The sequence below is a fragment of the Phacochoerus africanus genome, chromosome 6 (genome assembly GCF_016906955.1).
Source record: "Phacochoerus africanus isolate WHEZ1 chromosome 6, ROS_Pafr_v1, whole genome shotgun sequence".
In the NCBI taxonomy this organism is placed as follows: domain Eukaryota; kingdom Metazoa; phylum Chordata; class Mammalia; order Artiodactyla; family Suidae; genus Phacochoerus; species Phacochoerus africanus.
The window spans coordinates 106523117-106548970 of NC_062549.1; the positions used below are offsets into that span (position 1 = coordinate 106523117).

Here is a 25854-nt window from a genome sequence, read left to right on the forward strand (position 1 = left end):
CCAGGTCCTTAACCCACTGAGCAAGGCCAGGGATAATTCACGTCCTCATGGGTGCTACTTGGGTTTGTTTACCACTGAGCCACAATGGGAACTCCCTTAGAAAGTCTTTTTGCTTTCTGTTGTTTAGGTTTTTACTTCTTGGTTTAGTGTGTTTTTGACACACTCTGATAGTGTTGGGTTTCTTCACGTGCATTGTAGTTTTATTTATGTGCTAATCTTCAGTGAGTGTCCCACTTGTGCCTTGGGTTAGGGGTATTCTCATGAGATGATTTTGTGTCGAAACAAGCCTCTTTTTGTTGTTGTTGAACGAATATATAAATTGACCTAAATAGGAATCCCAGGAAGAGAAGTAGATATTAGGCAGAAATAATAACTTCTGCTTTTGGACATTTTGTTTGGAGTTCTGATTTGATTAAAGAGGAGATTTTAGGAGTTCCCATTGTGGTGCAGCGGAAATGAATCCGACTAGGAACCATGAGGTTGCAGGTTTGATCCCTGGCCTTGCTCAGTGGGTTAGGGATCCGGCGTTGCCGTGAGCTGTGGTGTAGGTTGTAGATGTGGTTTGGATCTGGCATTGCTGTGGCTCTGGTGTAGGCTGGCAGCAACAGCTCCAATTAGACCTAGCATGGGAACCTCCATAGGCCGCAAGTGTGGCCCTAAAAAGACAAAAGACAAAAAAAAAAAAAGAGAGAGATTTTTAAATAAGAACTTTAGTATAGAGAACAGAAGAGAAACATTGACTTCAGCTTTGGGGAAAATGACTAATATGATGGACTGGATTCCTTGGGTTCCTTCTGGTTCATAATAGATTCACTTCCACTTTTCCACTCATTGTTTCTTAAGTCTCAGGAAAACCAGTGCCAGGACATGAATGTGCTCACCTGAAGGTTGCATCACTACATGAACTTCCTCTAAGTCATCTGGCATTGGATAATCTACCAGTTTATTATTTTAAAAATATAATTCAGGAACAGCCAGATGGGAGAGATGCATAGGGGGCAGGATATATGGGAAGAGGTGTGGAGCTTCCATGCTTGCTGAGTATGACATTCTCCCTGAATCTCCAGGTTCACTAACCCAGAAGCTACTACTAGACGACTTACTAGTTTCCTAATTTGGCCTGTCTGGGTACTTACTGTGCAGATAGTACACGCTTTGGTTACATATCTATGCTTGACTTTGTTTAGTAATATGACTTTATTTTTTAAATATTTTTTTGGCCGTACCCATGGCATGTGGAAGTTCCAGAGCCAGGAATCAAATTCTAGCCAAAGCAGTGACTTGAGGCACAGCAATGACAGCGCTCAGTCCTTAACCCACTGTGCTACAAGAGAACTCCAAGTGTTCTGACTTCTTGCGGATGACTCCAGAGCTGGCAAAGATTTTAGGTTGTAGGGTACTTAAAGCCTGCCCCATGGCTTTCTTAAAGGAGTTCCGTTTCAAAACCTTCTAACCTTTGTCTTACTTCCTATTCTCAGCAGTGGTACCACTCATCCTTGTGGCCCACTTGCATCAGCACCTCACTACTTGGGCTCCGAGTACCCTTTTTGTTTCTGGCAGTTCAAAATTTTGCCTTCTTGGTTATAGACTCAGTTATATATTTTTGGATCTGCACTTTAATTTGTTACCTGTTGACCGTTTCTTTGAGTTGGTGGTCAGGTGGTCTTTACACATCTGCATAGTAATCCATCTTGAATGGAAGACTACCAGTTTACTGCCCATAAATTCCACTTAGCATAATAACACAATAGAAATAAACTAGTTGGTAGATTTGTCAATTTTTGGCCTTTTAACCCACCCCACCCCCAGATAATTATACATTTTAGTAAGTTGGAATTTAAAAGAGATTAATCTAATCTAATAGGTATGAATGAGTCTCTCAGAACTTGAGCTTTGAAGTAATGAAATCAGTTTTAGGGATATTATGCATAAAACTGGTTAGTAGCTTTGGCTTTGGAGTTTGAGTTTTAGTTTTATATAATAATCAAAACTTGCCATGACAACTAATACTGAGTGACTGAGTCAGAAGCATACTCATCTGATCTACACTAATTACAAGGGCATAATACTTACTCATAAACTTAAATGGAAATGACTCATTTTCAGCATAAACATTTATGTAGTTTTCAAATTTATTTATAAATATAGACGCAAATAGCAAAAAGATCCCCAAAGAAGCTTCAGTTCTTTTTGTCTTGGTGGTAAGATACCTTGGCTTCTGGGTAATCTGACAGAAGTAATTAGTCAGCATAGAAATGGGATTTGCTGATGTTGGCCGACTCAAATTTTCCTTGTATCTCATGGACAGTTTTTTCATGCCTTGAATTTCTGAATTCCAAGTCTCTCTGAAAATTTTTATAGGAAATAAGGAGTCTTTCTCAAATGTATTCCCTCCCTTCTTGTGTTTTGTGTTTCTGTTGCTACAGCTAGGTACCCTTTTACCATTTACATTTCTTGAAAATGCTTGTGTACCAATTTGTGTGCCTTGCCGCCCTAGTTTTCCTCTACTTTAAGTTTTTTGGATATTGTCTTTATCTATTAAATTGCTTGATGCTTTTTTTTTTTTTTTTGTCTTTTTGCCATTTCTTGGGCCGCTCCCGCGGCATATGGAGGTTCCCAGGCTAGGGGTCGAATTGGAGCTGTAGTTGCTGGCCTACGCCAACGGCTCCGCAGGATCCGAGCTGCGTCTGCAACCTACACCACAGCTCACGGCAACTCGGGATCGTTAACCCACTGAGCAAGGGCAGGGATCGAACCCGCAACCTCATGGTTCCTAGTCGGATTCGTTAACCACTGCGCCACAACGGGATCTCCTGCTTGATGTTATTTTAACGGGGGTTTGGAGTGAAAAAAAGATGAAGTAAAGCTTTCCAAATAGAAGTAGAAATGTCAAGAATCTGAGAATCAGCTAATTAAATAAATACATAAACTACCTGGCATGTGACTTTTATATAGATAAAATGGATACATTTATAATGTTGAATGTTTCTTACACAGAACAGAATGTCTCTTCAGAGATATTCCTTCAGGAGTTCCCTGGTTTCTCATCTCAGCAAGTTCTTGTGTTGTTAACTTCTGTGGTGCAGGTTTGATCCCTGGCCTGGGAATTTCAACATGATGCAGGTTCAGCCCCCCTCCCAAAAAGAAGCCAATTAAATGTTGCAAACTTTACATTAACTTTCTCAGTATTTTACACACATGTAATTATGTATACATATAGATATTTTTCTATCTTTAGTCTCCTTTTCCTTTTTTTCCATTTGTGAGCATTGAACCAATGTTTTTGGTTTGCATGTGGTTTCTTCCTTTCCTAGTTTTCTTGGACTTCCCAAGACAACCCTCAGGCTCAGTGATTTGCTGGAAGGACTCACAGAATTACAAAAAAGTCTTATAGTCATGGTTGCATTTTATTTATCTATTATTTTCTGGCCATGCTCATCGCATATGGAAGCTCCCGTGCCAGGGATCAAACCTGAACCACAGCAATGACAACACCAAATCCTTAATTGCTAGGCCACCAGGGAACTTCATGGTTGCATTTTATTATAGTGAAAGAACTTGTATTAAAATTAGCAAAGGGAAAAGGTGTGTGGTGTGAAGTCCAGGAGAGATGCTTAATTTAATTTTGTCAGTTACAGTGAATGTAGGACAATATACAGGAGGAGTATTGCCAACCAGGGAAGCTCACCTGAGGTTTTTTTAATTGAGGAATCAGTCATATTGGGGGGCAGCCTCCACAGAACTGATACTACCTACTTGGACTCCAGCTGACCCTAGAGGTCAAACAGTAAAAATGGCCCAGGGCCTCAGGCAAACAAAAACAGTTTTGTCAGGCATAATATTCTAAGACTTCAGAGGTCATCTTCCGTGAGCCAGTCTAGGGCTAGTATTGAAGACAAGCCTTCCTTAGGAATGTGCAGGGTTTAAGGAAGCAAGGCCAATCAAGTATACTCTTGCTTTTCGTGCACACTCATGAATGCATGTTGACTCTTTAAGACCATGTATAAGTATCATCACCTCTTCAGTGAAAACTTACCTTATTCACTGTAGGTTAGTTGCTCATATAATTTTGCCTCTAAATTACTTAGACTTATCTCCTTTGTAGTTATAGTATTTGTTTCTTGAATGTATTTTGCCATCATATTCATTTTCCCCTTTCTCCTGACTATATTGTTTCACTCTTTGATTTGAAAAATGTTTCTGTGCATTTTCTTTGAGCAAGATCTTTGTATGCATTTTGTATTTTAAAGACAATATTTTGTTTTGAAATATAATTATAAATTTGAGTTTAACAATATATATGACTGCTAAGAGACTGGCTTCCTGCTTTTAGCATAACATTTTGTTTTCATTTTCTTTTTTCTTTCTTTTTTTTCCGTCTTTTTAGGGCCGCACCCATGGCATATGGAGATTCACAGGCTAGGAGTTGAATCTGAGCTGTAGTTTCTCGCCTACAGCCGCAGCAATGCAGGATCCGAGTCGCATCTGCCACCTACACCACAGCTCACGGCAATGCTAGATCCTTAACCCAAGACCAGGCATCGAATCTTCAACCTCATGGATGCTAATCAGATTCATTTCTGCTGAGCCATAATGGGAACTCCTGTTTGCATTTTCTACTACAGTTACTAAATGTACAACTCTTTGGACTTAATAGCCATATCTTTGTATTGTGCTCCCTATAGTTGTACATGGTATAAGCTGTAAAAATTATATACTAGTCTTGAACTCTTTCTTAAAAAGCAAAGATTGTGTCATTTATGCTTTGTGCTCAATTTTATGGCTAACATATAGTAATCAGGTTTTTGTGTTTGTAGTGCTATTTTTTAGTTCTTAACTTTTATTTCTATGTGTTGCCTCAGCAGGTTTAGAACACTAGCAGGTTAAGTCACAGATGATCTTTCTTCCCACATAAGCATAAATTCAAGTAGTTCTGAACCAAATCAGAATTTGTAAGATGATAGATTGTATATTTCTGTTGCTGCTGTGACAAAATTACCATAAACTTAAGTGTATCAAAGTGTCTTAAAACAACGTATATTTTATTCTCTTACTGTTCTTGGAGGCTCAAGTTTGAAATCAGTTTTACTGGGCTAGAGTCAAAGTGTCAGCAGTCTTGTTCCTTCTGGAGGCTCCGAGATGGATTCTCTCCTCTCTTCTCTCTCTCTCTGTATTCCTTGGCTTGTGTCTCCATCTCCAAAGCACATTAATCTCTGCTTTTATTATCAATTGCCTTCTCTCCTGTAGTCTAATCTTCTTCTATGTCCCTCTTAATATCCACCTGTGATGACACTTAGAGCCTATCAAATAATCCAGGACAGCATTCCCATCTCACGAGCCTTAATTTAATCACATCTGTAAAATCCTTTTTGCTGTATAAGGTGACACAGTTTTCTAAGGATTAAGACCTGGATATCTTTTGGGGCCATTATTCAGCCAACCACATATTGTAATAAAGAAGAACCTTAAATTTTTTTTCATATTAATGCTTATTTTCTCTTAAATAGGTTATCATTTTTCCTCAATGGAATAACATATTTTACTCAGCTCAGTCCTCATTTCTTTGTTCTCACCTTTGATATATATCAATGAGTAGTTTCTGTAGGCATTGTGCACAATTTCCTTATTTTTTTCTTGAAGAATATTTTTTTAATGTTGTTTTGTGTTGTAGTTGGTGTGATACGGTGCCCAGTATGCCGCCAAGAATGCAGACAGATAGACCTTGTGGATAATTATTTTGTGAAAGATACATCTGAAGCTCCTAGCAGTTCTGATGAGAAATCAGAACAGGTATGCTTCTCAATTTTTCTTTATATTCCTATCTTGATAGCAAAATGTAAATTATAAGAAGCACATATTTGGATTGCTACATAATTTAGGGTAGTATGCCTTAGTTTCATCTTTCAAATTGAAAATGAAGGATGTCTTTATTTTGTACCCTCATCAGACCTGGTCAAATGAGATGAAAAGTCATAACTTAAAAATTGTAATCTTGTGTAGATTTTGTTTTCTGAGATTTAGGCTTTTACCTGCCTGAATGTTTGATCTGGAAGGGAAAGGATTTTGTCGAAGATAAATGGATAACAATAATTTTGTTCTGTTACTGTGAGTTAGTATATTTGAGAGCAAATTTGAAAGTTTTCATCTTTTTATTTTGTGCATCTCTATTTTGTAAATTTAATGTGGATTAGTATTTGTTTCCTCCTTTAGGTATGTACTAGTTGCGAAGACAATGCAAGTGCAGTTGGCTTTTGTGTAGAATGTGGAGAATGGCTGTGTAAGACATGTATTGAAGCACATCAAAGAGTAAAATTCACTAAAGATCACTTGATCAGGAAGAAAGAAGATGTCTCAGGTAAGTTAGAAGCAATTTTAATGATTACTATTAATCTCCCTCTTTGGTCCCTAGAGCATTTCTACTTGTTTTTATAAGCTTTTGATACCAATATCAATACGAATTTTAAAAGTTAGACAAAAATTTTGTTTAGTTTAAAAATGTATGTTTTATTTTATTACAGAGTCTGTTGGAGCATCTGGTCAGCGCCCTGTCTTCTGCCCTGTACACAAACAAGAGCAGTTGAAACTTTTCTGTGAAACATGTGATAGACTGACATGTAGAGACTGTCAGCTATTGGAACACAAGGAACATAGGTATAGAAGTCATAATTGCTTTTTCAAGAAATATTTTTAAAAGTTCTTATAAAACTAATTATTTTTCTTAAGGCGAATATTTCCCATAGTTTTGTTAGCATTTAAAAATTTTCAATTTCCTGGGAGTTCCATTGTGGCACACTGGAAATGAATCTGACTGGTATCCATGATGATGCGGGTTTGATCCCTGGCCTTGCTCGGTGGTTTGGGGATCCAGCGTTTCGGTGAGCTGTGGTCACAGATGTGGCTTGGATCCCAGGTTGCTGTGGCTGTGGTGTAGGCCTGCAGCTGCAGCTCCAACTTAACTTAGCCTGGGAACTTCCATATGCCACGGGGGCAGCCTTAAAAAAAAAAGAAAAAGAAAAATTGTTTCCTGAATTTTATTTCTTGGAGAAAGATTTTTTTTTATAAATTTTTATAGATTTTCATATTCATATTCAGTTGTCTTATGATATTTGTTGAAAATGTATCAGTGTATGGACTTGGTTTGCAAAAATGGACTTGTATTATTTCTTTATGTGCAATGCCTCTGGTTCAGATACTTTTTTTCAAGTGTACTATAGTATTTAGGTTATGGACGATCATCTTAAAAATTAATATTTCAATTGATACCCAATTAATATTTCAACTGATACTGAATTTAACATCAAAGCGTAAATACACTGATTTCATGTTAGATATACAGTTTGGAGTTACAAGCATCTAAGTAAGCATAGTTACTAATTCATTAATATATAGCTTTTACCCTCAGAATACAATAGTATTCACCTATCACCAGCCTGTTACATCTAAATGTTCTGGAACTATTGAAATTTCTAGTCAGTTGTTAAGTTGGACTAACCATACTTAAATGTGTTGCTGTTGTTGGGTTTTTTTGACCATGCCCACAGCACATGGAAGTTCCTGGCCCAGGTATTGAATCCAAACCACAGCTGCTACCTACACCGAAGCTTCTCCCTACGCCACAGCTGCAACAACACCAGGTCCTTAACCTGCTGTGCTACAGTAGGAACTCCTTAAATGTGTATTTTAAACTGTAGAATGTCTTAGAGCTTTTAGTTTGTTAGAGTCATTGGAATTCATTAGAATCCTCTTGGGGGGGTGGAATACATTAATTCTATTCAGTGACAATTATTGCATCTGTAGTTTGTGCCAGGCACTTTTCTGAATGCTGCATGTTGGTTTAATTCACACCAGCTACCCATGAAGTGTTGGTACTGGTGTCTTGACTGTATTAGAGATGAGCGAGCCTACTCAGAGAAATATTTAGTAACCTATATGGGGTTTCACTGTAAGTGGTAGATCCAGAATTTGAACGTAGGCTGTTGGGACTCCAGACCTATTTTAGCCCATTTGCTCTTTTTCTTCCATGTGGTCTTTGGAATATAGGATACAGTCTATGGAATCTCTCAAACTTGACCACATAAAGGTAATGTTCTTTTTTCTTTTTCAAGGCACCTCTCACTGTAACCTTTGTATAGCAGCAAGTGCTACTTTAAACTTTTTTATCCTTTTTTATAGAATGTTTCATTTTACCTGCAAATTGGCTTAATGTTTTACTTGTGGTGACTCATCTTATAGATGCCTTCACCTCAGGGCCACATCATACCCTTGTAATCAATCTCAGTAACAAATTAAATTACTTTCTCACAGCTGAAGTTAGATCTTTGTGGCTTTTTAAATTGATGGTGCAAGGCAAAAAGAATAGGAACATGGCATCTTTTTTCCTGTAAAAGAATAGCTTCAACCACCTCTCTCTCCAAGTTTAACTACAGTCCGACCTTCCTTTTCCTTCACCACGTTCCTTTACCACTTATATCCACGTCCTGCTTATATCTTAAATGTTCCTCTCTTTTCTTTAGCTCACGTTTTATAATTTTCCTAAATGGACTTTATAGAACCAATGTCATTGGACTCAAAAGGCTAGAGTCCTGGTACTACAGCAGATTTACAGTTTGTCTCCCTACTTGGGGTTGTATCTTGTCAAATTCATTCTGTCTGCATTGTTGCCAGTGTCATTTGACTAACATACAGTTGTGCCCCACCCCACCCCCTTTAAAGACACCTTTCATTGATACCGCATAGTCATAGTTTAAAGTGTTCAGTATAGCATATCCATTTTTGAGTCTTTCCAGACTCTTTCTCTATACCATCTGTACAAAGTCAGGAAACGGGCCTCAAGACTACCCTCTCTGCTGACACCAACAGAGTTCAGTAAAAGTCCAAGGGCGGGGAATAACAGCAGACAGTCCAGCTCATTGATGCAATTTGTTATTACCTACTTCAATTAGAGTGGTTTTCTAAACAGGAAGCTCTTACACTTCCCCTTGTGGCTCAGAGGTAAAGAACCTAACTAGTATCCATGAGGAGGTGGGTTTGATCCCTCGCCCTGTTCAGAAGGTTAAGGATCTGGCATTGCCACTAGCTGTGGTGTAGGTTGCAGACTTGGCTCAGATCCGGTGTTGCCATGGCTGTGGTGTAGGCAGGCAGCTACAGCTCTGATTAGACCCCTAGCCTGTGGGGGAGCTTCCATATGCAATGCGTGCAGCCCTAAAAAGACAAAAACCAAAACAAAACAAAAAACTCAAAAAACTCTACAGGATGCTCTCTGTTCACCTTGGAACTGCCATCTGTAAACCAAGCAGCCCTTTGTTGGCTAACAGAGAGAGCTGTTTATACAGCACCACCTATGTGATCATACAGCATTCAGCAGCTCCTCGGGTGGTTCTAAAGTCATATTTAGGGGAAAAGAGGCCAACTACCTGCTCATAAATACAATAAATACTTATTTGCATCCTCCTTGTTTCATGTTTCTTCATAAACCATCTCTATTTATATGGAACTTTTTTGGGTCTTGTCTTCCTTATTAGAGTGTTCTTCCATCACCTAAGACTGAGTATTTCAGGTTTCAGAGTTATTTTATGTCTTTCAGTCAGAGTCAAACTTAATCAATATCCAATATCAAGCTAGTAATTTTCCTCTAAATGACATATTTTATCATGTCATTCCAGAAATTTTCCAGTCCCAAATCCTGGTGGATCTCTGCTGAATGGCACTCAGAGGTTTTGTTTTTCTTTTTGTCTTTATGCCATTTCTTGGGCCACTCCTGCGGCACAAGGAGGTTCCCAGGCTAGGGGTCTGATCGGAGCTGTAGCCACCAGCTTATGCCAGAGCCACAGCAACACGGGATCCAAGCCGCGTCTGTGACCCACACCACAGCTCACGGCAACACAAGATCGTTAACCCACTGAGCAAGGGCGGGGATCGAACCCTCAACCTCATGGTTCCTAGTGGGATTCGTTAACCACTGTGCCACGACAGGAACTCCGGTACTCAGATTTTTGCCATAAGTTTCAATCTGCATGAGTATGTGTTGCTGACACTTCCTAAATCATGTCTGTGTGTGTGGATCATAGGGGCTTAAAAGCATCAGGAGAGAGACTGTTTTTTTCAGTTCAGAATGGCCCCTGTTCAGAAATGACTGTCTTTTGGGTGGTTGTGTTGATTGGAGTCTTGTTGTCAAGAATTTTTATTGGAATTCTGTCATGTAGATGTAGTTCACTGTCCATGTGACTGATCTGCCCCAGCCCCTCCTGAAGTTGAGTTGATATTTGTTTAACCCCAAGACCCTACTATAAATAATATCATTAACATGTGGCCTGAGGCCCCAAGTAAACAAAGATACTTTTATCAGGCAGTGTATTTCAAGGACTTAGAGATGCCTGCCCAGCAGCTGAGGGCAAAGGCCAGATCTCTCTTTGGGCAAGATTAAATTCTTTACTACATAATCTGCTATCTCCTATTTCCACTCTTACAGTAGGAAACCCCGTTTAAAACTTGTCTGCCTTTACAAATGCTGTTTCTTAACTTACAGAACAGTGTCAGGACAACCACTTAACCTTAAAGCCAGTTCACTTCTGTGTGTTGTCTTCCCTAACACTTTTGTTCTGTCTTACCCACCTCATTTTCCTGTCTGGACTTAAGGCCTTTTACGAGTAGTTCTTTAGGGGCTCAGTTTCTCACATGCTTGTTGATCAGTTTGGGTTTCCCACCATTTCTTGAGTCACTCATCCAATTGTGATAATTAATATTTTCTTAGAAAGTCATCTATTTAGTAGAGATTTTAAAAACGTATTCGCTTAGAAATTTTACAAAAATCTGTGGTTATATCTCCTTCTTGTTTATAATGTTGAATAGCTGAATTCATTTCCATATTCTTTATTAGCCTAGCCATAGATTTGAGTCTTTTATTGGTAATTTTAGTTCTCTAGTATTTGAAATCATTTATTGTTTTTTTTAAAAGGTATTCTAATCCTCGCAGTTCTCTTTTTATTCTTTCTTTGGCTTGATTTTGTTGTACTTTCTTAGATTCTTATGTTGAATCTTGACCTTATTCAAAGGATGTGCATTTTTCTTTGATTAAAATTTAGCTTCGGGAGTTCCTGTCATGGCTCAGGGGAAACGAATCTGACTAGTATCCTAGTAACCATGAGGATGTGGATTCCATACTTGACTTTACTCAGTGGGTTGGGGATCCAGGGTTGCCGTGAGCTGTGGTGTAGATTGCAGATGTAACTTGGATCCCACGTTGCTGAGGCTGTGGTATAGGCCAGCAGCTGTATCTCTGATTCGACCCCTAGCCTGGGAGCTTCCATATGCTGCAAATGCGGTCCTAAAATACAAAACAAACAAACAAAAAACAAACAAAATTTAGCTTCAGAGATCCTATTGTGGCACAGTAGAAATGAACACTTCTGTTATCCATGAGGATATGGGGTCAATCCCTGGCCTCACTCAGTGGGTTAAGGATCTGGCGTTGCTGTGAGCTGTGGTGTAGGTTGAAGATGTGGCTCAGATCCCATGTTGCTGTGGCTGTAGTGTAGGCCAGCAGCTGTAGCTCCGTTTCCACCCCTAGCCCAGGAACTTCCATATTCCGCAGGCTCGGCCCTAAAAACCAAAAAAAAAAAAAAAAGAAAAAAATTTAGCTTTATTCCATAATCATTCTCAATTTAAATACTCTAAAGTTATAGAGTTTGGGGTCCTCTTTTTTTAAGGTGATTGCTACATAGTTTAGTGATGCAGATAATGAACTCTGGTTTGTGTGCATATATATTTTTCAAATGGAGAAAACATAGTACCAGCTTTGTAAAGGTGGCTTTGAAGATTGAACTGAGAATTGTACCTGTAAAGTGCTTAGCACAGTAAGTGCTCAGTAACAGTCTAACTATTGTTACTAACATTGTGACCTATACATTTCCTTTTTTCTCTTTTTTTAAAAAAAGCACTTTATTGAGGTCTTGGGTTTGTTTTTTTGTTTTTGTTTTTTTTTTACTTCATAAGTTGTTTTCAAAAAGGAAAGCGTCTTTAGAACTTGATGAAACACTGTACCTCAAAGCACGACATCATTTCTAGCTAAACTATGGGGTTTTCCCTCTTTCCTTTAGTAATTCTGTTCATAGTAAATGAATAAACCATGTATAGACTTATTTTTCTATTTTTTTGTCTTTTTTTTTTTTTTTTTTACCGCCACACCTGGGGCATATGGAAGTTCCCAAGCTAAATAGAGGTCAAATCAGAGCTGTAGCTACCGGCCTGCATCACAGCCACAGCAACACCAGATCCGAGCCAGGTCTGCAACCTACACCACAGCTCACGGCAACGCCGGATCCTTAACCCACTGAGTGAGGCCAGGGATTGAACCCGCCTCCTCGTGGATACTAGTCAGATTCGTTACCGCCGAGCCATGATGGGAACTCCCTGTATAGATTTATAAAAGACAAGAATGAGAGAAGAGGAGTTCCCATTGTGGCTCAGCAGAATCGAGTCTGACTAGTATCCATGAGGAGGCGGGTTTGATCCATGGCCTCGCTCAGTGGGTTAAGAATCCATTGTTTCTGTGAGCTGTGGTATATAGGTCGCAGATGAGGCTCAGCTCTGCCGTGGTTGTGGCTGTGGCTGTTGCTGTGGCTGGCAGCTGCAGCTCCTATTCAGCCCAGCCCAGGAACTTCATATGCCACAGGTACAGCCCTAAAAAGAGAAAAAAAAAGAAAAGGAATGAGAGAAGAGTCACCAGTGGAAATCAGGGAAATGGATGTTGGATCTGGTAATTGACCTAGGAGACTAAAACCCAAGGGCATGAAAATGAGTTATAAAGGAAGCCATTTGATGTATTTCCAAGAAACCTATGGTGATTCAGGGTCTGTCACAAAAGTTGGCTTATTCTCTGGATGAATAAGGTCAGAGGCTCTGGACTTGAGGAATATAGAGCTAGATGGAGGGAGGGTGGGGATGAGTGCACTGAGCTGTGGACCTTCATTTACCCCGACTTGCTTCCAGATTGCCAGAGTGACCCTTTTTCCATTTCACTACTCTTCTCTACCTTGCTTTCTGGAATTAGAGGCCTTTTTACTCTCTGGAGAAAGTGAATAATTGGGAGAGGCCCATTTCTGATTAAAAAGTACCTTATAGTAAAGCCTGATAGTTTCTAAGTTCTGCTCTCTGTCTCATACATGATTCTAAGCAGTCTTACAGTATATTTAAATATAAATAGATATGGATGGAAGGATCACCCGACATTTGAGTGCAGCCATTGTCATATGCCAAACATTGTGGGATAGTTGAGAATTTTCAACTTTTTTTTTTTTTTGGCTTCTTAGGGCCGCACCTGTGGCATGTGGAATTTCCCAGGTGAGGGGTCGAATCAGAACTGCAGCTGCTGGCCTAAACTTTAGCCACAGCAGTGAGGGATCCGAGCCAAGTTTGCAACCTACACCACAGCTAGCAGGAAGGCCAGGGATTGCACTCACATTCTCAAGGATACTAGTTGGGTTCGTAACCTGCTGAGCTGCAACGGGAACTTGAGAGAATTCTCAACTTTTCTGTTTTGTCTGGCTTCAGATATAGAGACTGGAAAAGCTCAGTGTTTCCGTTCTCAGCATTCTTGGCATTGGGGTACCTCTCTGATCCACAGTTTATGCCCCCAAAATACAAGCAGAGTTCTGTGTTGTGGGTGGTTTTCAGAAAGTTTGCCTTCCTGATAAAGGGATAGATAGTGCTCGTGGGGCGTAGAGTATAGGTCATAGCTGTGGCCGCCATTTTCCTTCCTGGAATTTGGATGTGGAACTTGGAACTCTGATGCATTATTTACTCATGAGGGTAAAGCCAAGATCATCTCAGAGATTCTAACTTTGATGTTGTTGAACTACACAGTCACCTGCCTACATTCGTCTTGTTATATGAGCAACTATTAGTCACTATAGCTGTGCATGTTTCCGACTGACACAGCTATCCACATGAAAGGGTATGAAAGGACATAATATAGAACAAAGGAAATGTGAAATAAAAATTATGATGTTCTGAAAAATATGACAAACTATTGGCCACAAATTAAGGACACAATCTCTACAAGAGGTCATTAAAATAAGAAAGAGCTCTTAGAAGTATGATAGCTAAAAGAATTTATAGGTTTGATAAATAAATTCTAGTTAGTCTCCTAGAAGATAAAAAGATTTTTTAAAAGATTGGGAGTTCCCATTGAGCCTCAGTGGGTTGAGAACCTGACTAGTATACATGGGATGTGGGTTTGATCCCTGGCTTGCTCAGTGGGTTAAGGATCCAGTGTTGCTGAGGATGTCGTGTAGGCCAGCGGCTATAGCTCTGGTTTGACCCCTAGCCCAGGTACTTTCATATGCCACAGGTATGGCCCTAAAAAGGAAAAAAAAAAAAGAAAGAAAGACGCGATTAAAAAAAATTACATTATAAGAGATCAACTGCCAACCAGTGTGAATTACAGGAATTTTAGAAATTGGCATTCCCCCTGTGGCGCAACAGGATCAATAGCCTCTCTGAAGGTCTGTGACTTATACCACAGTTCATGGCAACACCAGATCCTTAACCCACGGAGCGAGGCCAGGGATCAAATCCATATCCTCATTGATGCTAGTCGGATTTGTAACCTGCTTGAGCCACAGTGGGAACTCCCCTTAAAAAAATTCTTTTTCCAGCCATCTTTTAAGTTGAAACCTTTGTTAGTATTTAACTTATATCCACTTTTGGCTTTTTAAGGTATACCTCTTTATTGTTTTCAGTGATTGCTCTAGGGAAGATGGTATGCAGCTTTAACTTAAAGCCTACTTAAAATAGTGTACTGTTTTCTCACTTCACAAATATAATAATCTTAAATTTATTGTAAGATTAATTTTAAAATTATTGTCAGATTAATTTTACAAAATTTTGTAAGATTATTATATTCAGTTTTAAATCCTCAAACCTGTTAATGCCATATCATTTACTCATAAATGCATTATGAACCTTATAATTTTTTTAATGTTTAGTCTTTTATGGAAATTATGAGAAAAGAAAATAAAAGCCTAGTCTTGTATATTTACCCAATTATTACCATTACTATTTCTCTACATCTCTTACGTTCCTTTGTCCTGAAAAAATACTCTTCACCATTTCTTGTTTTTTAGGCCTGCAGGCGGTGAACACTCTCAGTTTCTGCTCATTGGAACATCATTAGTTTAGAAGGATGTTTGCACTATTTATAGAATTCTGGATTGACAGTTTTTTTCTTCAACATTTAGAAGCTGTCATTACTTTGTATTGTGGCCATCTTTGTTTTTCATTATAGGATTCTTACTGTTCTTGCCTGAATGTTGTCTGGCTGTTCTCTGACTGCTTTCAAGATTTTTCTCTGTGAGTTCCCTTTGTGGTTCAGCAGTTAGGAACCCAACCAGTATCCATGGGGATGCAGGTTTGATCCCTGGCCTTGAGTGAGTAAGGATCTGGCATTGCCATGAGCTGTGGTGTAGGTCATAGACACGGCTCAGATCTGGCATTGCTGTGGCTGTGGTGTAGATTGGCAGCTGAAACTCTGATTTGACCCCTGGCCTGGGAACTTCCTATGCTGTAGGTGCAGCCCTAAGGAAATAAAGATTTTTCTCTGTTTCATTGGTCTTCACCATTTGACCATGATGTTTTTAGGTATATATTTCATTTTTTTTTACCCTCTGTATGGTTGACTGAACTTGTTGTATCTTTAAATTTGTAGTTCTCATCAAATTTGGCAAGTTAGGCATTTAAAAAATTTCTCTCCACATTCTTACTGTCCTCTGGGACTCTAGTTACATGTGTATTAGACCTTTGATTTTTGTCACACAGGTCCCTGAGGCTATGTTCATTTTCCTTTAGTCTATTTTTTCCCCTCTTTAGGCTTGATAACTTTTCATTTGTATTTATTTTCACTCACTATTTCTTCAGTCATATTTCTTTTGCTACAGTGAATGATTTCATTTTAGTTATTGTATTTTTCTAGAATTCACTTTTTAAATTTTTAAAAAATTCTATTTGTGTGTGTGTGTGTGTATGTATATATATATGTGTGTATATATATATTTTGTTTGTTTGTTTTTTAATGGCTGCATCCACGGCAGGCATATGGAAGTTCCCAGGCTAGGGGTCAAATTGGAGCTTGGTCTGTGACCTAAACCACAGCTCACTGCAACACTGGATCCTTAACCCATGGAGCAAGGCCAGGGATCAAACCTGCATCCTCATGGATATCAGTCGGGCTCATTACCTCTGAGCCACTACAGGAACTCCCTGTTTTATTTTATATTTTTTATGGCCACATCCACAGCATATGGAGGTTCCAGGGCCAGGGATTGAGTCAGTGCTGCAGCTGTGGCAGTGCCAGACCCTTTAACCCACTGCGCTTGTTGGGGAATCAAACCCACACCTCCACAGGGACTTGAGCTGCTGCAGTCAGATTCTTAACCCACTGCACCACAGTAGCTCAGGTAGTCCCAGCTACCTGATTTCTGCCTCCTCCGCTCAGACAGACATCTATGCTTTGCTTGGTCTCCAGCCTTTTGTGCTGTCATCGTATAATTGTCTATAGATAGAGAGGTGCTCTCTAAAGAATTGCAGGATTTCTCTGCCTGTAACAATGATTAAATATAGTTGTTTTATGTATTTCTGTCTTGTTTTTTAGTTTTTGGTGGCAGGGCTAGTCTGCTACCAGTTATTTTGTCATGTTTAAGAGTGGAAGCCACCTTTGCTCCACCTTAATATTTTTTATCCCTGATTATAATTTTTTGTATAGTTAGAGAAGGGTGTTTGTAGATTGTTTCTTGACAATGGTTTAAGAGAGAGTGGTTCATAGATTCTAAATCAGACATTTTTGTCAAAGAATAAGATAGTTTATAGTGATGGTCATTTGAATGGAACTATGTAAGTGAAATTTCTCTGAAATATTGTCCTAAAGGAATAGCTTTTCTTGGAATTAGGCTTTTGTTTTTTATTTTTGATTATGTCCCTAGCATTTGGAAGTTTCCTGGGCCAGGCGTTGAACCCATGCCACAGCAATTACCGAAGCCACAGCAGTGACAGTCCCAGATCCTTAACCTGTTAGGCCACCAGGGAACTTCAGAATTAGGCCTTTAAGTTTAAAAAAAAATGCATAGATGGAGTTCCCGTCGTGGCTCAGTGGTTAACAAATCCAACTAGGAACCACGAGGTTGTGGGTTCGATCCGTGGCCTTGCTCAGTGGGTTAAGGATCCGTCATTGTTGTGAGCTGTGGTGTAGGTTGCAGACGTGGCTCGGATCCTGTGTTGCTGTGGCTGTGGTGTAGGCCGGTGGCTACAGCTCTGATTCAGCCCCTAGCCTGAGAACCTACATGTGCCGTGGTTGCTGCCCTAAAAAGCAAAAAAAAAAAAAAGCATAGATGGATGAATGGATAGATTAACTTGAGCAGATATTTTCAATCTTATATGTATGTTAGAACTACCCAGAGATATTTAAATACAATATTGATCCCTTAGTCTGACTCTACACTGGTTAAATAAGAATCTTAGATTACATCCTAAGTATCAAATGTTTTTTACAATATAGGAAGAGTAACAGTAAATCACCCCAGGTGGTTTTTGTTATTCAGCGAAGGTTGAAGACCAGTACTTTAGAAGAACTTTCGTCAAATTCAGTTTTTTTGTTTGTTTGTTTGGCCACGCTGGCAGCATGCAGAAGTTCCCAGGCCAGGGATCCCAGCCACAGCAGTCTCAATGCTGGATCCTTAACCCACTGAACCTGCCAAGAAACTCCCAAACTCAGTTTTAAGTTTTGCTGTAAATTCCTCTAAAGTTCAAAAAGGCTTTTCAGATGTGATCCAGATAGCTGGTAAAAGTGACATATAAATTCATACCTGCTATCAGTCTTCTCAGGAAGGGCTATGCAAACAAATCAAGATTTCCTATTCAAACACTTTGTTTTCATGAGGCATATTGTCAGAGAAAAAGCAGCTTTTTAAATTGAACTTGAATTAATTAAAAGACATTCTCAATAAATACCTGACAGGTTAAAAAAGTAAGTAAATAAATTAAACTTAATTCAATATTCATTCAACTCATTTGTTCATTGGTAGTTGAGTGCTCACCACATATTATGTACCATGTTAGCCGATGACCGTACAGTAATATAAAAACTGAGACTATCCTTGCTGTTTTTTGAAGGTTTTTTTTTTTTTTTTTTTTTTTAAAGGGTGCTCCTGTGGCATATGGAAGTTCCCAGGCTAGGGGTTGAATTGGAGTTGCAGCTGCCAGCCTGCACCACAACCATGGCAATGCCGTATCCTTAATGCACTGAGCAAGGCCAGGGATTAAACTTGCATCTTCATGGATTCTAGTCGGATTTGTAACATGCTAAGCCACAACAGGAGCTCCGGATTTTGAAGTTTAGTAGTCCGGATGAGACTTGAGATTGAGTATATTGTTCAGTAGTAGTTCGTTTAGCAATTACATCCAAAAATAGAGTTAATTCATTTTGATTTTACTGAAAAAAGCCTTGTTAATTTTAGTATCATCTTTGTGGGTCTGTCAAGCTATTAGAGAAACTCATAGGCTCAGTGAGTCAGTCACCTGGCAGAATGATTGCTTACAACTAGAAAGAGAAGAATTGGCTATGGTTAAGTATTAGCTTGAAAAAGAGAGAGAAGATTTGAGAAAGAAACATGTTAGGAATCATCAGTTATCCATTTGACAAAGACACAGCTTGAGATCTATGTTGGTAAAAATGTTAACTGGTAAAATTACTATAAAAGTAAAAACTGAATTGGTTGGTCATTTTCCTTTGTAGCAATGCAAACCTGCCTTTCATGTATATGATTCATCTCTGTTTTTGTTTTTTTTAGGGCTGTAGGTGTGGCATATTGAAATTCCTAGGCTAGGGTCAAATTGGAACTACAGCTGACAGCCTACACCACAGCAATACCAGATCCGGGCCTTGTCTGTGAGTTATACCACAGGTTATGGCAATGCTGGGTCCTTAACCCACTGAGCAGGGACAGGGACTGAACATGCATCCCCAGGGATACTAGTTGGGTTGGTTTCCGTTAAGCCACGACAGGAACTCCTCATCTCTGATCTTGGTATGGCTGGCTCTTATCTTTGAGATCTTAGCATAAATGTCACTTTCATGAACTGTTTTTTTCTATAGCCAATTTAGAATGTTTAACCACTGATGTCTTCTCTATCACATCACTATTAAATTTTGATTTTCTCAATAATTAGAGTGCAAAAAAAGAAAGAAGAGGACCTGTTTTTGTCTTGTTCCTGTGATATTTGTACCATTTGAATGCCTCTGGCCAGTAGAAAAAATTTATTGCATATCAATAATGGCTGCATACTTTAAAAAGTTTTAAAATCACAAGATATATGTGAAAAGTGTATATACACACACACACACACAGAAAAGTATCTAAAAATAGTTTAAAGAATAACTAAAATAGCCTTAAAAATCCAGGTTTTTGTTTTTTATTTTACCACCTACTTGGTAAGTGGAACTGTTAGGTATTTTAGCTTTGTGAAAAAAATTGCTGAGATGCTAAATGGCATCATGATCTGAGAAAGTTTGAGAACCTCTTGGCTATAGTTAATCCATCCTTTTACTGATAGTAATTTATGTTGTTTCTCCTCTCGGCTAGTATAAAAAATAAGAACATTCCTTCATGTCTCCAGGGATACTTGTGCGTGTGTTTCTCTAAGGATAGGTATTTTGGATAGGAACTTTGTGGTTATATTTATTTTTTAATATAGATTCAGATTCTTTGTCATTCAGGTTTTCTTTTTTTTGTCTTTTTTTGCTATTTCTTGGGCCGCTTCCGTGGCATGTGGAGGTTCCCAGGCTAGGGGTCGAATCAGAGCTGCAGCCACTGGCCTACGCCAGAGCCACAGCAACGCTGGATCCGAGCCGCGTCTGCAACCTACACCACAGCTCACGGCAACGCCGGATCGTTAACCCACTGAGCAAGGGCAGGGACCGAACCCGCAACCTCATGGTTCCTAGTCGGATTCGTTAACCACTGCGCCACGACGGGAACTCCATTTTTTTTTTTTTTTGTATTTCTTCTTATATCAATTTTACGAAGTTGTATTTTTTCTATAGATTTGCCCATTTTATTTAAAATTTCAAGTTTCTTGATACCAGGATTTTTTCCCCCCTTCTTTTTTGGCTGCTTCAGGGCGTATGGAGTTCTTGGGGGCAGGGATCAGATTCAAGCCATGGTTGTCACCTGTGGCAACCCACTGTGCTGGGCTGGGGATAGAACCTGTGTCCTGGTGCTACAGAGATGCCACCAATCCCATTGCGCCACAGTGGGAATTCCGATACCAGGTTTTAGTAATATTTTTTTAATGACTTCATGTTTATATTGATGGTGACTTTTTTTTTTTTTGCTTTTTAGGGCCGCACCTGTGGCATATGGAGTTTCCCAGGCTAGGGGTCTAATCAGAGCTACAACTGCTGGCCTGCACCACAGCTCACGGCAACGCCAGATCCTTAACCCACTGAGCGAGGCCAGGGATCAAACCCCCAAGCTCATGGTTCCTAGTCAGATTCGTTTCTGCTGCGCCACAATGGGAACCCCGATGGTGACCTGTTTTTAATCCCTGATATTATTTGTGCCTTTTCTGTTTTTTCTTGATCAGTCTTTTCACAGATTTGTCAATATTAGTCTTCACAGATTTGTCAGTATTAGTCTTTTCAAAGAACCAACTTTTGGCTCGTTGATCTCTACAAAGTTTTATTTTCTTCCTCATTATTTTCTGTTTTCATCCTAATTTATTCCTTCTACTTTCTTTGGTTTTATTTTTCGTTTCTTTCTTTTTTTAACCTTCTTGAGTTGAATGCTTGTGTTATTAAATTTCATCCTTTTTTCCCAATAAATACTAATTTCCTATTAAGTACTGCCATAGCCCTGTCTCACATTTTGGTAAATGGTATTTTAACAGTTCAATTTAACATATTTTCTGGTTTCCATTATAATTTCTTTTTTTGAACAATGGCTAGGTTATAGAATAGCTTTTTAATTTCCAAACACATGGAAAGCGTACTTTTTTTTTTTTTTTATCTTTTTGCCATTTCTTGGGCTGCTCCCATGGCAAATGGAGGTTCCCAGGCTAGGGGTCTAATCGAAGCTGTAGCTGCCGGCCTACGCCAGAGCCACAGCAACGCGGGGTCCAAGCCGAGAATGTGACCTACACCACAGCTCACGGCAACGCCGGATCCTTAACCCACTGAGCAAGGGCAGGGGTCAAACCCGCAACCTCATGGTTCCTAGTGGGATTCGTTAACCACTGCGCCACAACGGGAACTCCTTTTTTTTTTTTTTTTTTTAGTTTTAATTTGCATTTTATTTAGAATATGTGGCTTGTATGATTTCAGTCCTTTGAAGTTTGTTAACACTTTATGGCCTAGTGCGCCCATTGGTGAACTGTGACCTGTAGACCAAATCCATTCATGCTATCGTGGCTTCTCTTTTCACTGTGAAGGCAGAGGAACAGTTGAGCAGTTGTGATAGAGGCCTTTGGGTCTGCAGACTTAAAAATATGTACTGTCTGGACCTTTACCAGATTGCTGACCTTTGCCCTAGTATAAAATTAGTTTCTTTAAAGGTTCTGTGTATATTTGATGAGAATGTATATTGTATATTGTACTTTAGGGTACAGTTTCTGTGTTCAGGTGTAGTAGTCTTCAGATGTGTTTTATTCTGTCTATATCCTCAGGTCTTCTGTTTGTTACTAAGAGACATGTTGTTAAAATCTCCAATTATGATTCTGAATTTCTTCAATTATTGTTTTATCACTGCTTGCTTTCTATGTATTTAAGGTATGTTGTCAGGAACATACATACCTAAAATTTGAGTTGATCTCTATCTCCTAACATATTAGCCTTGAATTTTATTGTTTGCAGGCTTTCTTTTTGTGTGTGAGAGAGATGCTAAATATTCTTTATTTGATGCTGTACCACACTAAAATGACTTTCAATAAGTAAAAGGCAGAAGGCAGTATTTTAGATATAGAGAATTTTAATGAAATTGGCATAGTTAAGACATTGTGGACATTGTCATTTTATCTTCAGCTCTTGCCTTAATAGGCTAGTGAACACAACTTGAAACACAGGTAAATCTTGCTCTTTTCTATGAGACAGTGAAAGGTTCGTCTCAGTATTTAAATATATTAATATAACCAGGTGTAGAAATCTAAATGTAAAACCAATCTCCTATAGGTTTTGAGAAGGTATTCACCTTTCATCTTCCTGAAAAGTTTAACATTCCATATTGAAGTTTAATTGTCTCTTTAGAAGGGGAAAACCATGATAGTAGCACTTGTTGAACTGGAATTACTACTAAAATTCAAAAAGCTGATGATACTCATTTAGCCACAAGCCAATCTTATTTAAGTCAGGACTCTCCAATAGAAACATTCCATCAGCCATACATGATCTGAATTCTAGTGTGTGAGATCAGTTTAAATATGGTACACGTATAAAAGTCATGAGACATTTCACTCTTGTAATAAATAAGGCGGTGACCAACTATTACTAATTGTAGCTTTTTTGAGATAAGCTACCAAGTCTTCCCTTTCTCCCTTCTTCTTAATGCTGGCAAGGATCATTTTTGTTTCAGGGATGTACTTCTTGTGATTCTTCAAGTGCTCCATCAGCGTCTCCTCTCCCCAGGTGATGCCTTTGTTCTTGTTGGCATCTGTGTAAGAGAATCCAACAGCCTGATCTGTATTTCACCCAGACAGACCATGGAGGTTCAGCCCAGTCCTGTGCTTGACTCTCTCCTCCACAGTGTAACACTGAGCACACGTCTAGACAAAAATCTTTGTGCCCCTCTCAACATCACCCATTTTTAAGTTGTTCTTTCCTTGAGTGTGACAGAGAAGTGCTGCAAGCTTTCTTTTGTTTAATAATTGTGTCATATATCTTTTCCTTTAATATTTGCTTTTTGCTTTGCTCTTATCCTTATGTTCTGGATTTGTTGCTTATGAACAAATATGGTTAGATTTTTCAAAGTCCATCCTGAGAGTCTTTACCCTTTAGCTTAATTAGTTAATGTAAGTATTTTGACTATTGTACATCATGGGCTTGAACTGCATAGTGTGCTTATATGTGGATATTTTCAATAGTTAATACTACAGTACTGCATGGTGTGGTTGCTTGAATCCATGGATGCAGAGGAACCATGAATTTGGAGAGCTGACTATAAGTTATATATATACATGTTAACCCATACATTGTTCAAGGTTCAGCTGTACTTATGTTTTCACTTAAATCTACCATTTCATCATTGCTTATTTTTATTCCCGTTTTAGTTTAGTTTTTCATTTTTTTCTTCTTTTGGATTGGCTAAGTATTTTTCATAATTCTGTTTTCCCCATTTTACTAGTTTCAAAGTTATTTGTAGTGTTTTGTTCTCTTACATGTTAGTTTAGAAACTACAGTATGTACAATCAAAGTCTGAACTTGGTATAATCACCCACTGCCTCATAATTTTAGACCACTTTAAAAATCATTCCTGGGAGTTCCTATGTGGCTTGGTTGGTTAAACATCCACCATTGTCACTGCAGTGGCTCAGGTTGCTGTATGGCTTGGGTTTTATCCCTGTCCTGAGAACTTACACATGCCTTGGGTGTGCCCCCCCAAAACAAAACCAAAAAACCCCCACTCCACTCCCCCCAAAAAACTGCTAGAGCTCATCAATGAGTTGAGTAAAGTTGCAGGATATAAAATTAATATACAAAAATCTGTTGCATTTCTATACACTAATAAGCAACTATCAGAAAGGGAAATTAAGGAAACAATCTCATTTACAGATGCATCAAAAAGAATAAAATACCTAGGAATAAATGGAGTGAGGAAGTAAAAACCTGTACTCAGAAAACTATTGGACACTGCTAAAATAAATTGAAGAGGGCACAACAGGTGGAAAGGTACACCATAGTCATAGATTGGAAGAGTCAGTATTGTTAAAATTGTTAATGATATTGCTCTCTAGAGAATCTCAGCAACCCCTATCAAAATACCAAAGGTATTTTTCACAGAACTCAGATAAAACACAAAAGACCTCACATGACCAGAACAGTCTGAGAAAGAATAGATCTGAGTATTAAACTCCTTGACTATATTATGGGGCTACAACAAACAGCTTGTTTGTATGGCACTAGCACAAAACCAGAACACAGATCAGTGAAACAGAACAGTGAGCTCAGAATAAATCCAAGTATTTCTGGTCAATCAATCTAAAGCAAAGTAGACAAGAATATGCAATGGAGAAAAGATAGTCTGTTCAGGTAAATGGTGCTGGGAAAACTGGACAGCTCCATGTAAAAGAATGAAAATAGATCATTCTCTAACATCATATATAAATATAAACTCAAAATGGATTAAAAACCTAAATATAAGACCAAAAACCATAAAACTAGAACAACAAAACATAAGCAGAACACTTTGATGTAGATCATAGCAGTATTTCTTTGGATCCGTCCCCAAAGGCAAAGGAAACAAAAGCAAAAAAATAAACAGATGAGTTCCAATTAAACTTGAAAGCTTTTGCACAACAAAAGAAACTATCAACAAAACAAAAAGACAACATACTGAACCAGAGAAAATATTTGTAAGTGAAAGGACCACTAAGCTGTTAATGTCCAAAGTCTATAAACAGCTCATACAACTCAAAATCAAAGGAACCCCCCCCCCCCAAACAAGCAACCTGCTCAACATTGTTAATCATCAGAGAAATGCAAATCTGAGTCACAGTAAGATAATCACCTCACACCTGTCAGAATGGCTGTTATCAAAAAGACCTCAAATAATGTTGGTAAGGATGTGGAGAAAAGGAATGTAAATTGGTATAGCCACTGTGGAAAAAAATATGGAGATTTCTCAAAAAACTAAAAATAGAACTACCATATGATGCAGCCATTCTACTCTTAGGTAATTCTACTCTTAGGTATATATCTGAAAAAAGAATGGAAACACTAATTTGAGAAGACATATGTACTCCAATATTCATAGCAGTGTTATTTACAGTGGTCAAGTTATGAAAGTAACCTGAGTGTCCATCTGCATATGAAGAGGAAACAGTATGTACCTGTGCAGTAAGAATGACAAATACCGTATGATATCACTTACATGTGAAATCTAAAAAAAAACCAAAGTAGTGAATATAACAAAGCAACAGACTCCCAGGTATAGAGAAATAGTGCTTTATCAGTGAGAAGGAAGAGGGGAGGGGCAAGCTAGGGGTAGGGGATTAAGAGGTACAAACTACTATGTATAAAATAAGCTGCAAGGATGTATTGAACAGCACAGGGAATATAGCCAAGGTTTTATAATAGCTATAAATGGAGTATAACCTTTTAAAATTGTGAATCACTGTGTTGTACACCTGCAAGTATAATATTGTACATCAATTATACTTCAATTAAAAAATGAATTTATTCCTCTCTCTCGTTTACACTCCTTGTAATCTTCATGTATTCTTTTGTTTTCTTATCCCTGCTCAATGTACTGTTACTAATTTTACATAGTTTTAGATATGTGGTTTTAGATTTATCTCACTTTTTTTACCCCTATTTTTTTCCCTTCTTGCTTCTCAGTCAGTCCCTCTTCCTTGCCTGAAGTTTATAAAGTCCACTGGTAGTTTTGCTTTAGTTCATTTAAAAATGGCTCCCATTTGCTTTCATTTTTTTTTGAAAAATACTTTGCTGTATATAGAATTTTATGTATAGATTGTTGATTTTTTTGTTGTTGTTAGCACATTGGTTATGTAAGTACATTGCCTTTTTGCCCTTAAGAGGTCAGCAGACTTTCTACCTGTCATTCTTTTGAAGGTAACCTTTCTTTGTTTTCTGACTGCTTT

The 25854-nt window shown here is 38.5% G+C and overlaps 1 protein-coding gene and 1 pseudogene across 4 annotated transcripts in view; one reads left to right on the forward strand and one right to left on the reverse strand.

Moving 5' to 3' along the window:
• The window catches only part of TRIM33 (tripartite motif containing 33), a 131693-nt gene that overhangs the window by 57058 nt on the left and 48781 nt on the right, over window positions 1-25854 (forward strand). For all 4 annotated transcript variants that reach the window (XM_047784953.1, XM_047784954.1, XM_047784955.1 and 1 more), the window contains exons 2-4: window positions 5672-5790; window positions 6211-6355; window positions 6519-6651. In XM_047784953.1, the coding sequence (XP_047640909.1) occupies window positions 5672-5790; window positions 6211-6355; window positions 6519-6651 (397 nt within the window). The remainder of the gene's footprint in view (window positions 1-5671; window positions 5791-6210; window positions 6356-6518; window positions 6652-25854) is intronic.
• On the reverse strand, window positions 22489-22885 carry LOC125130030 (cytochrome c-like; annotated as a pseudogene).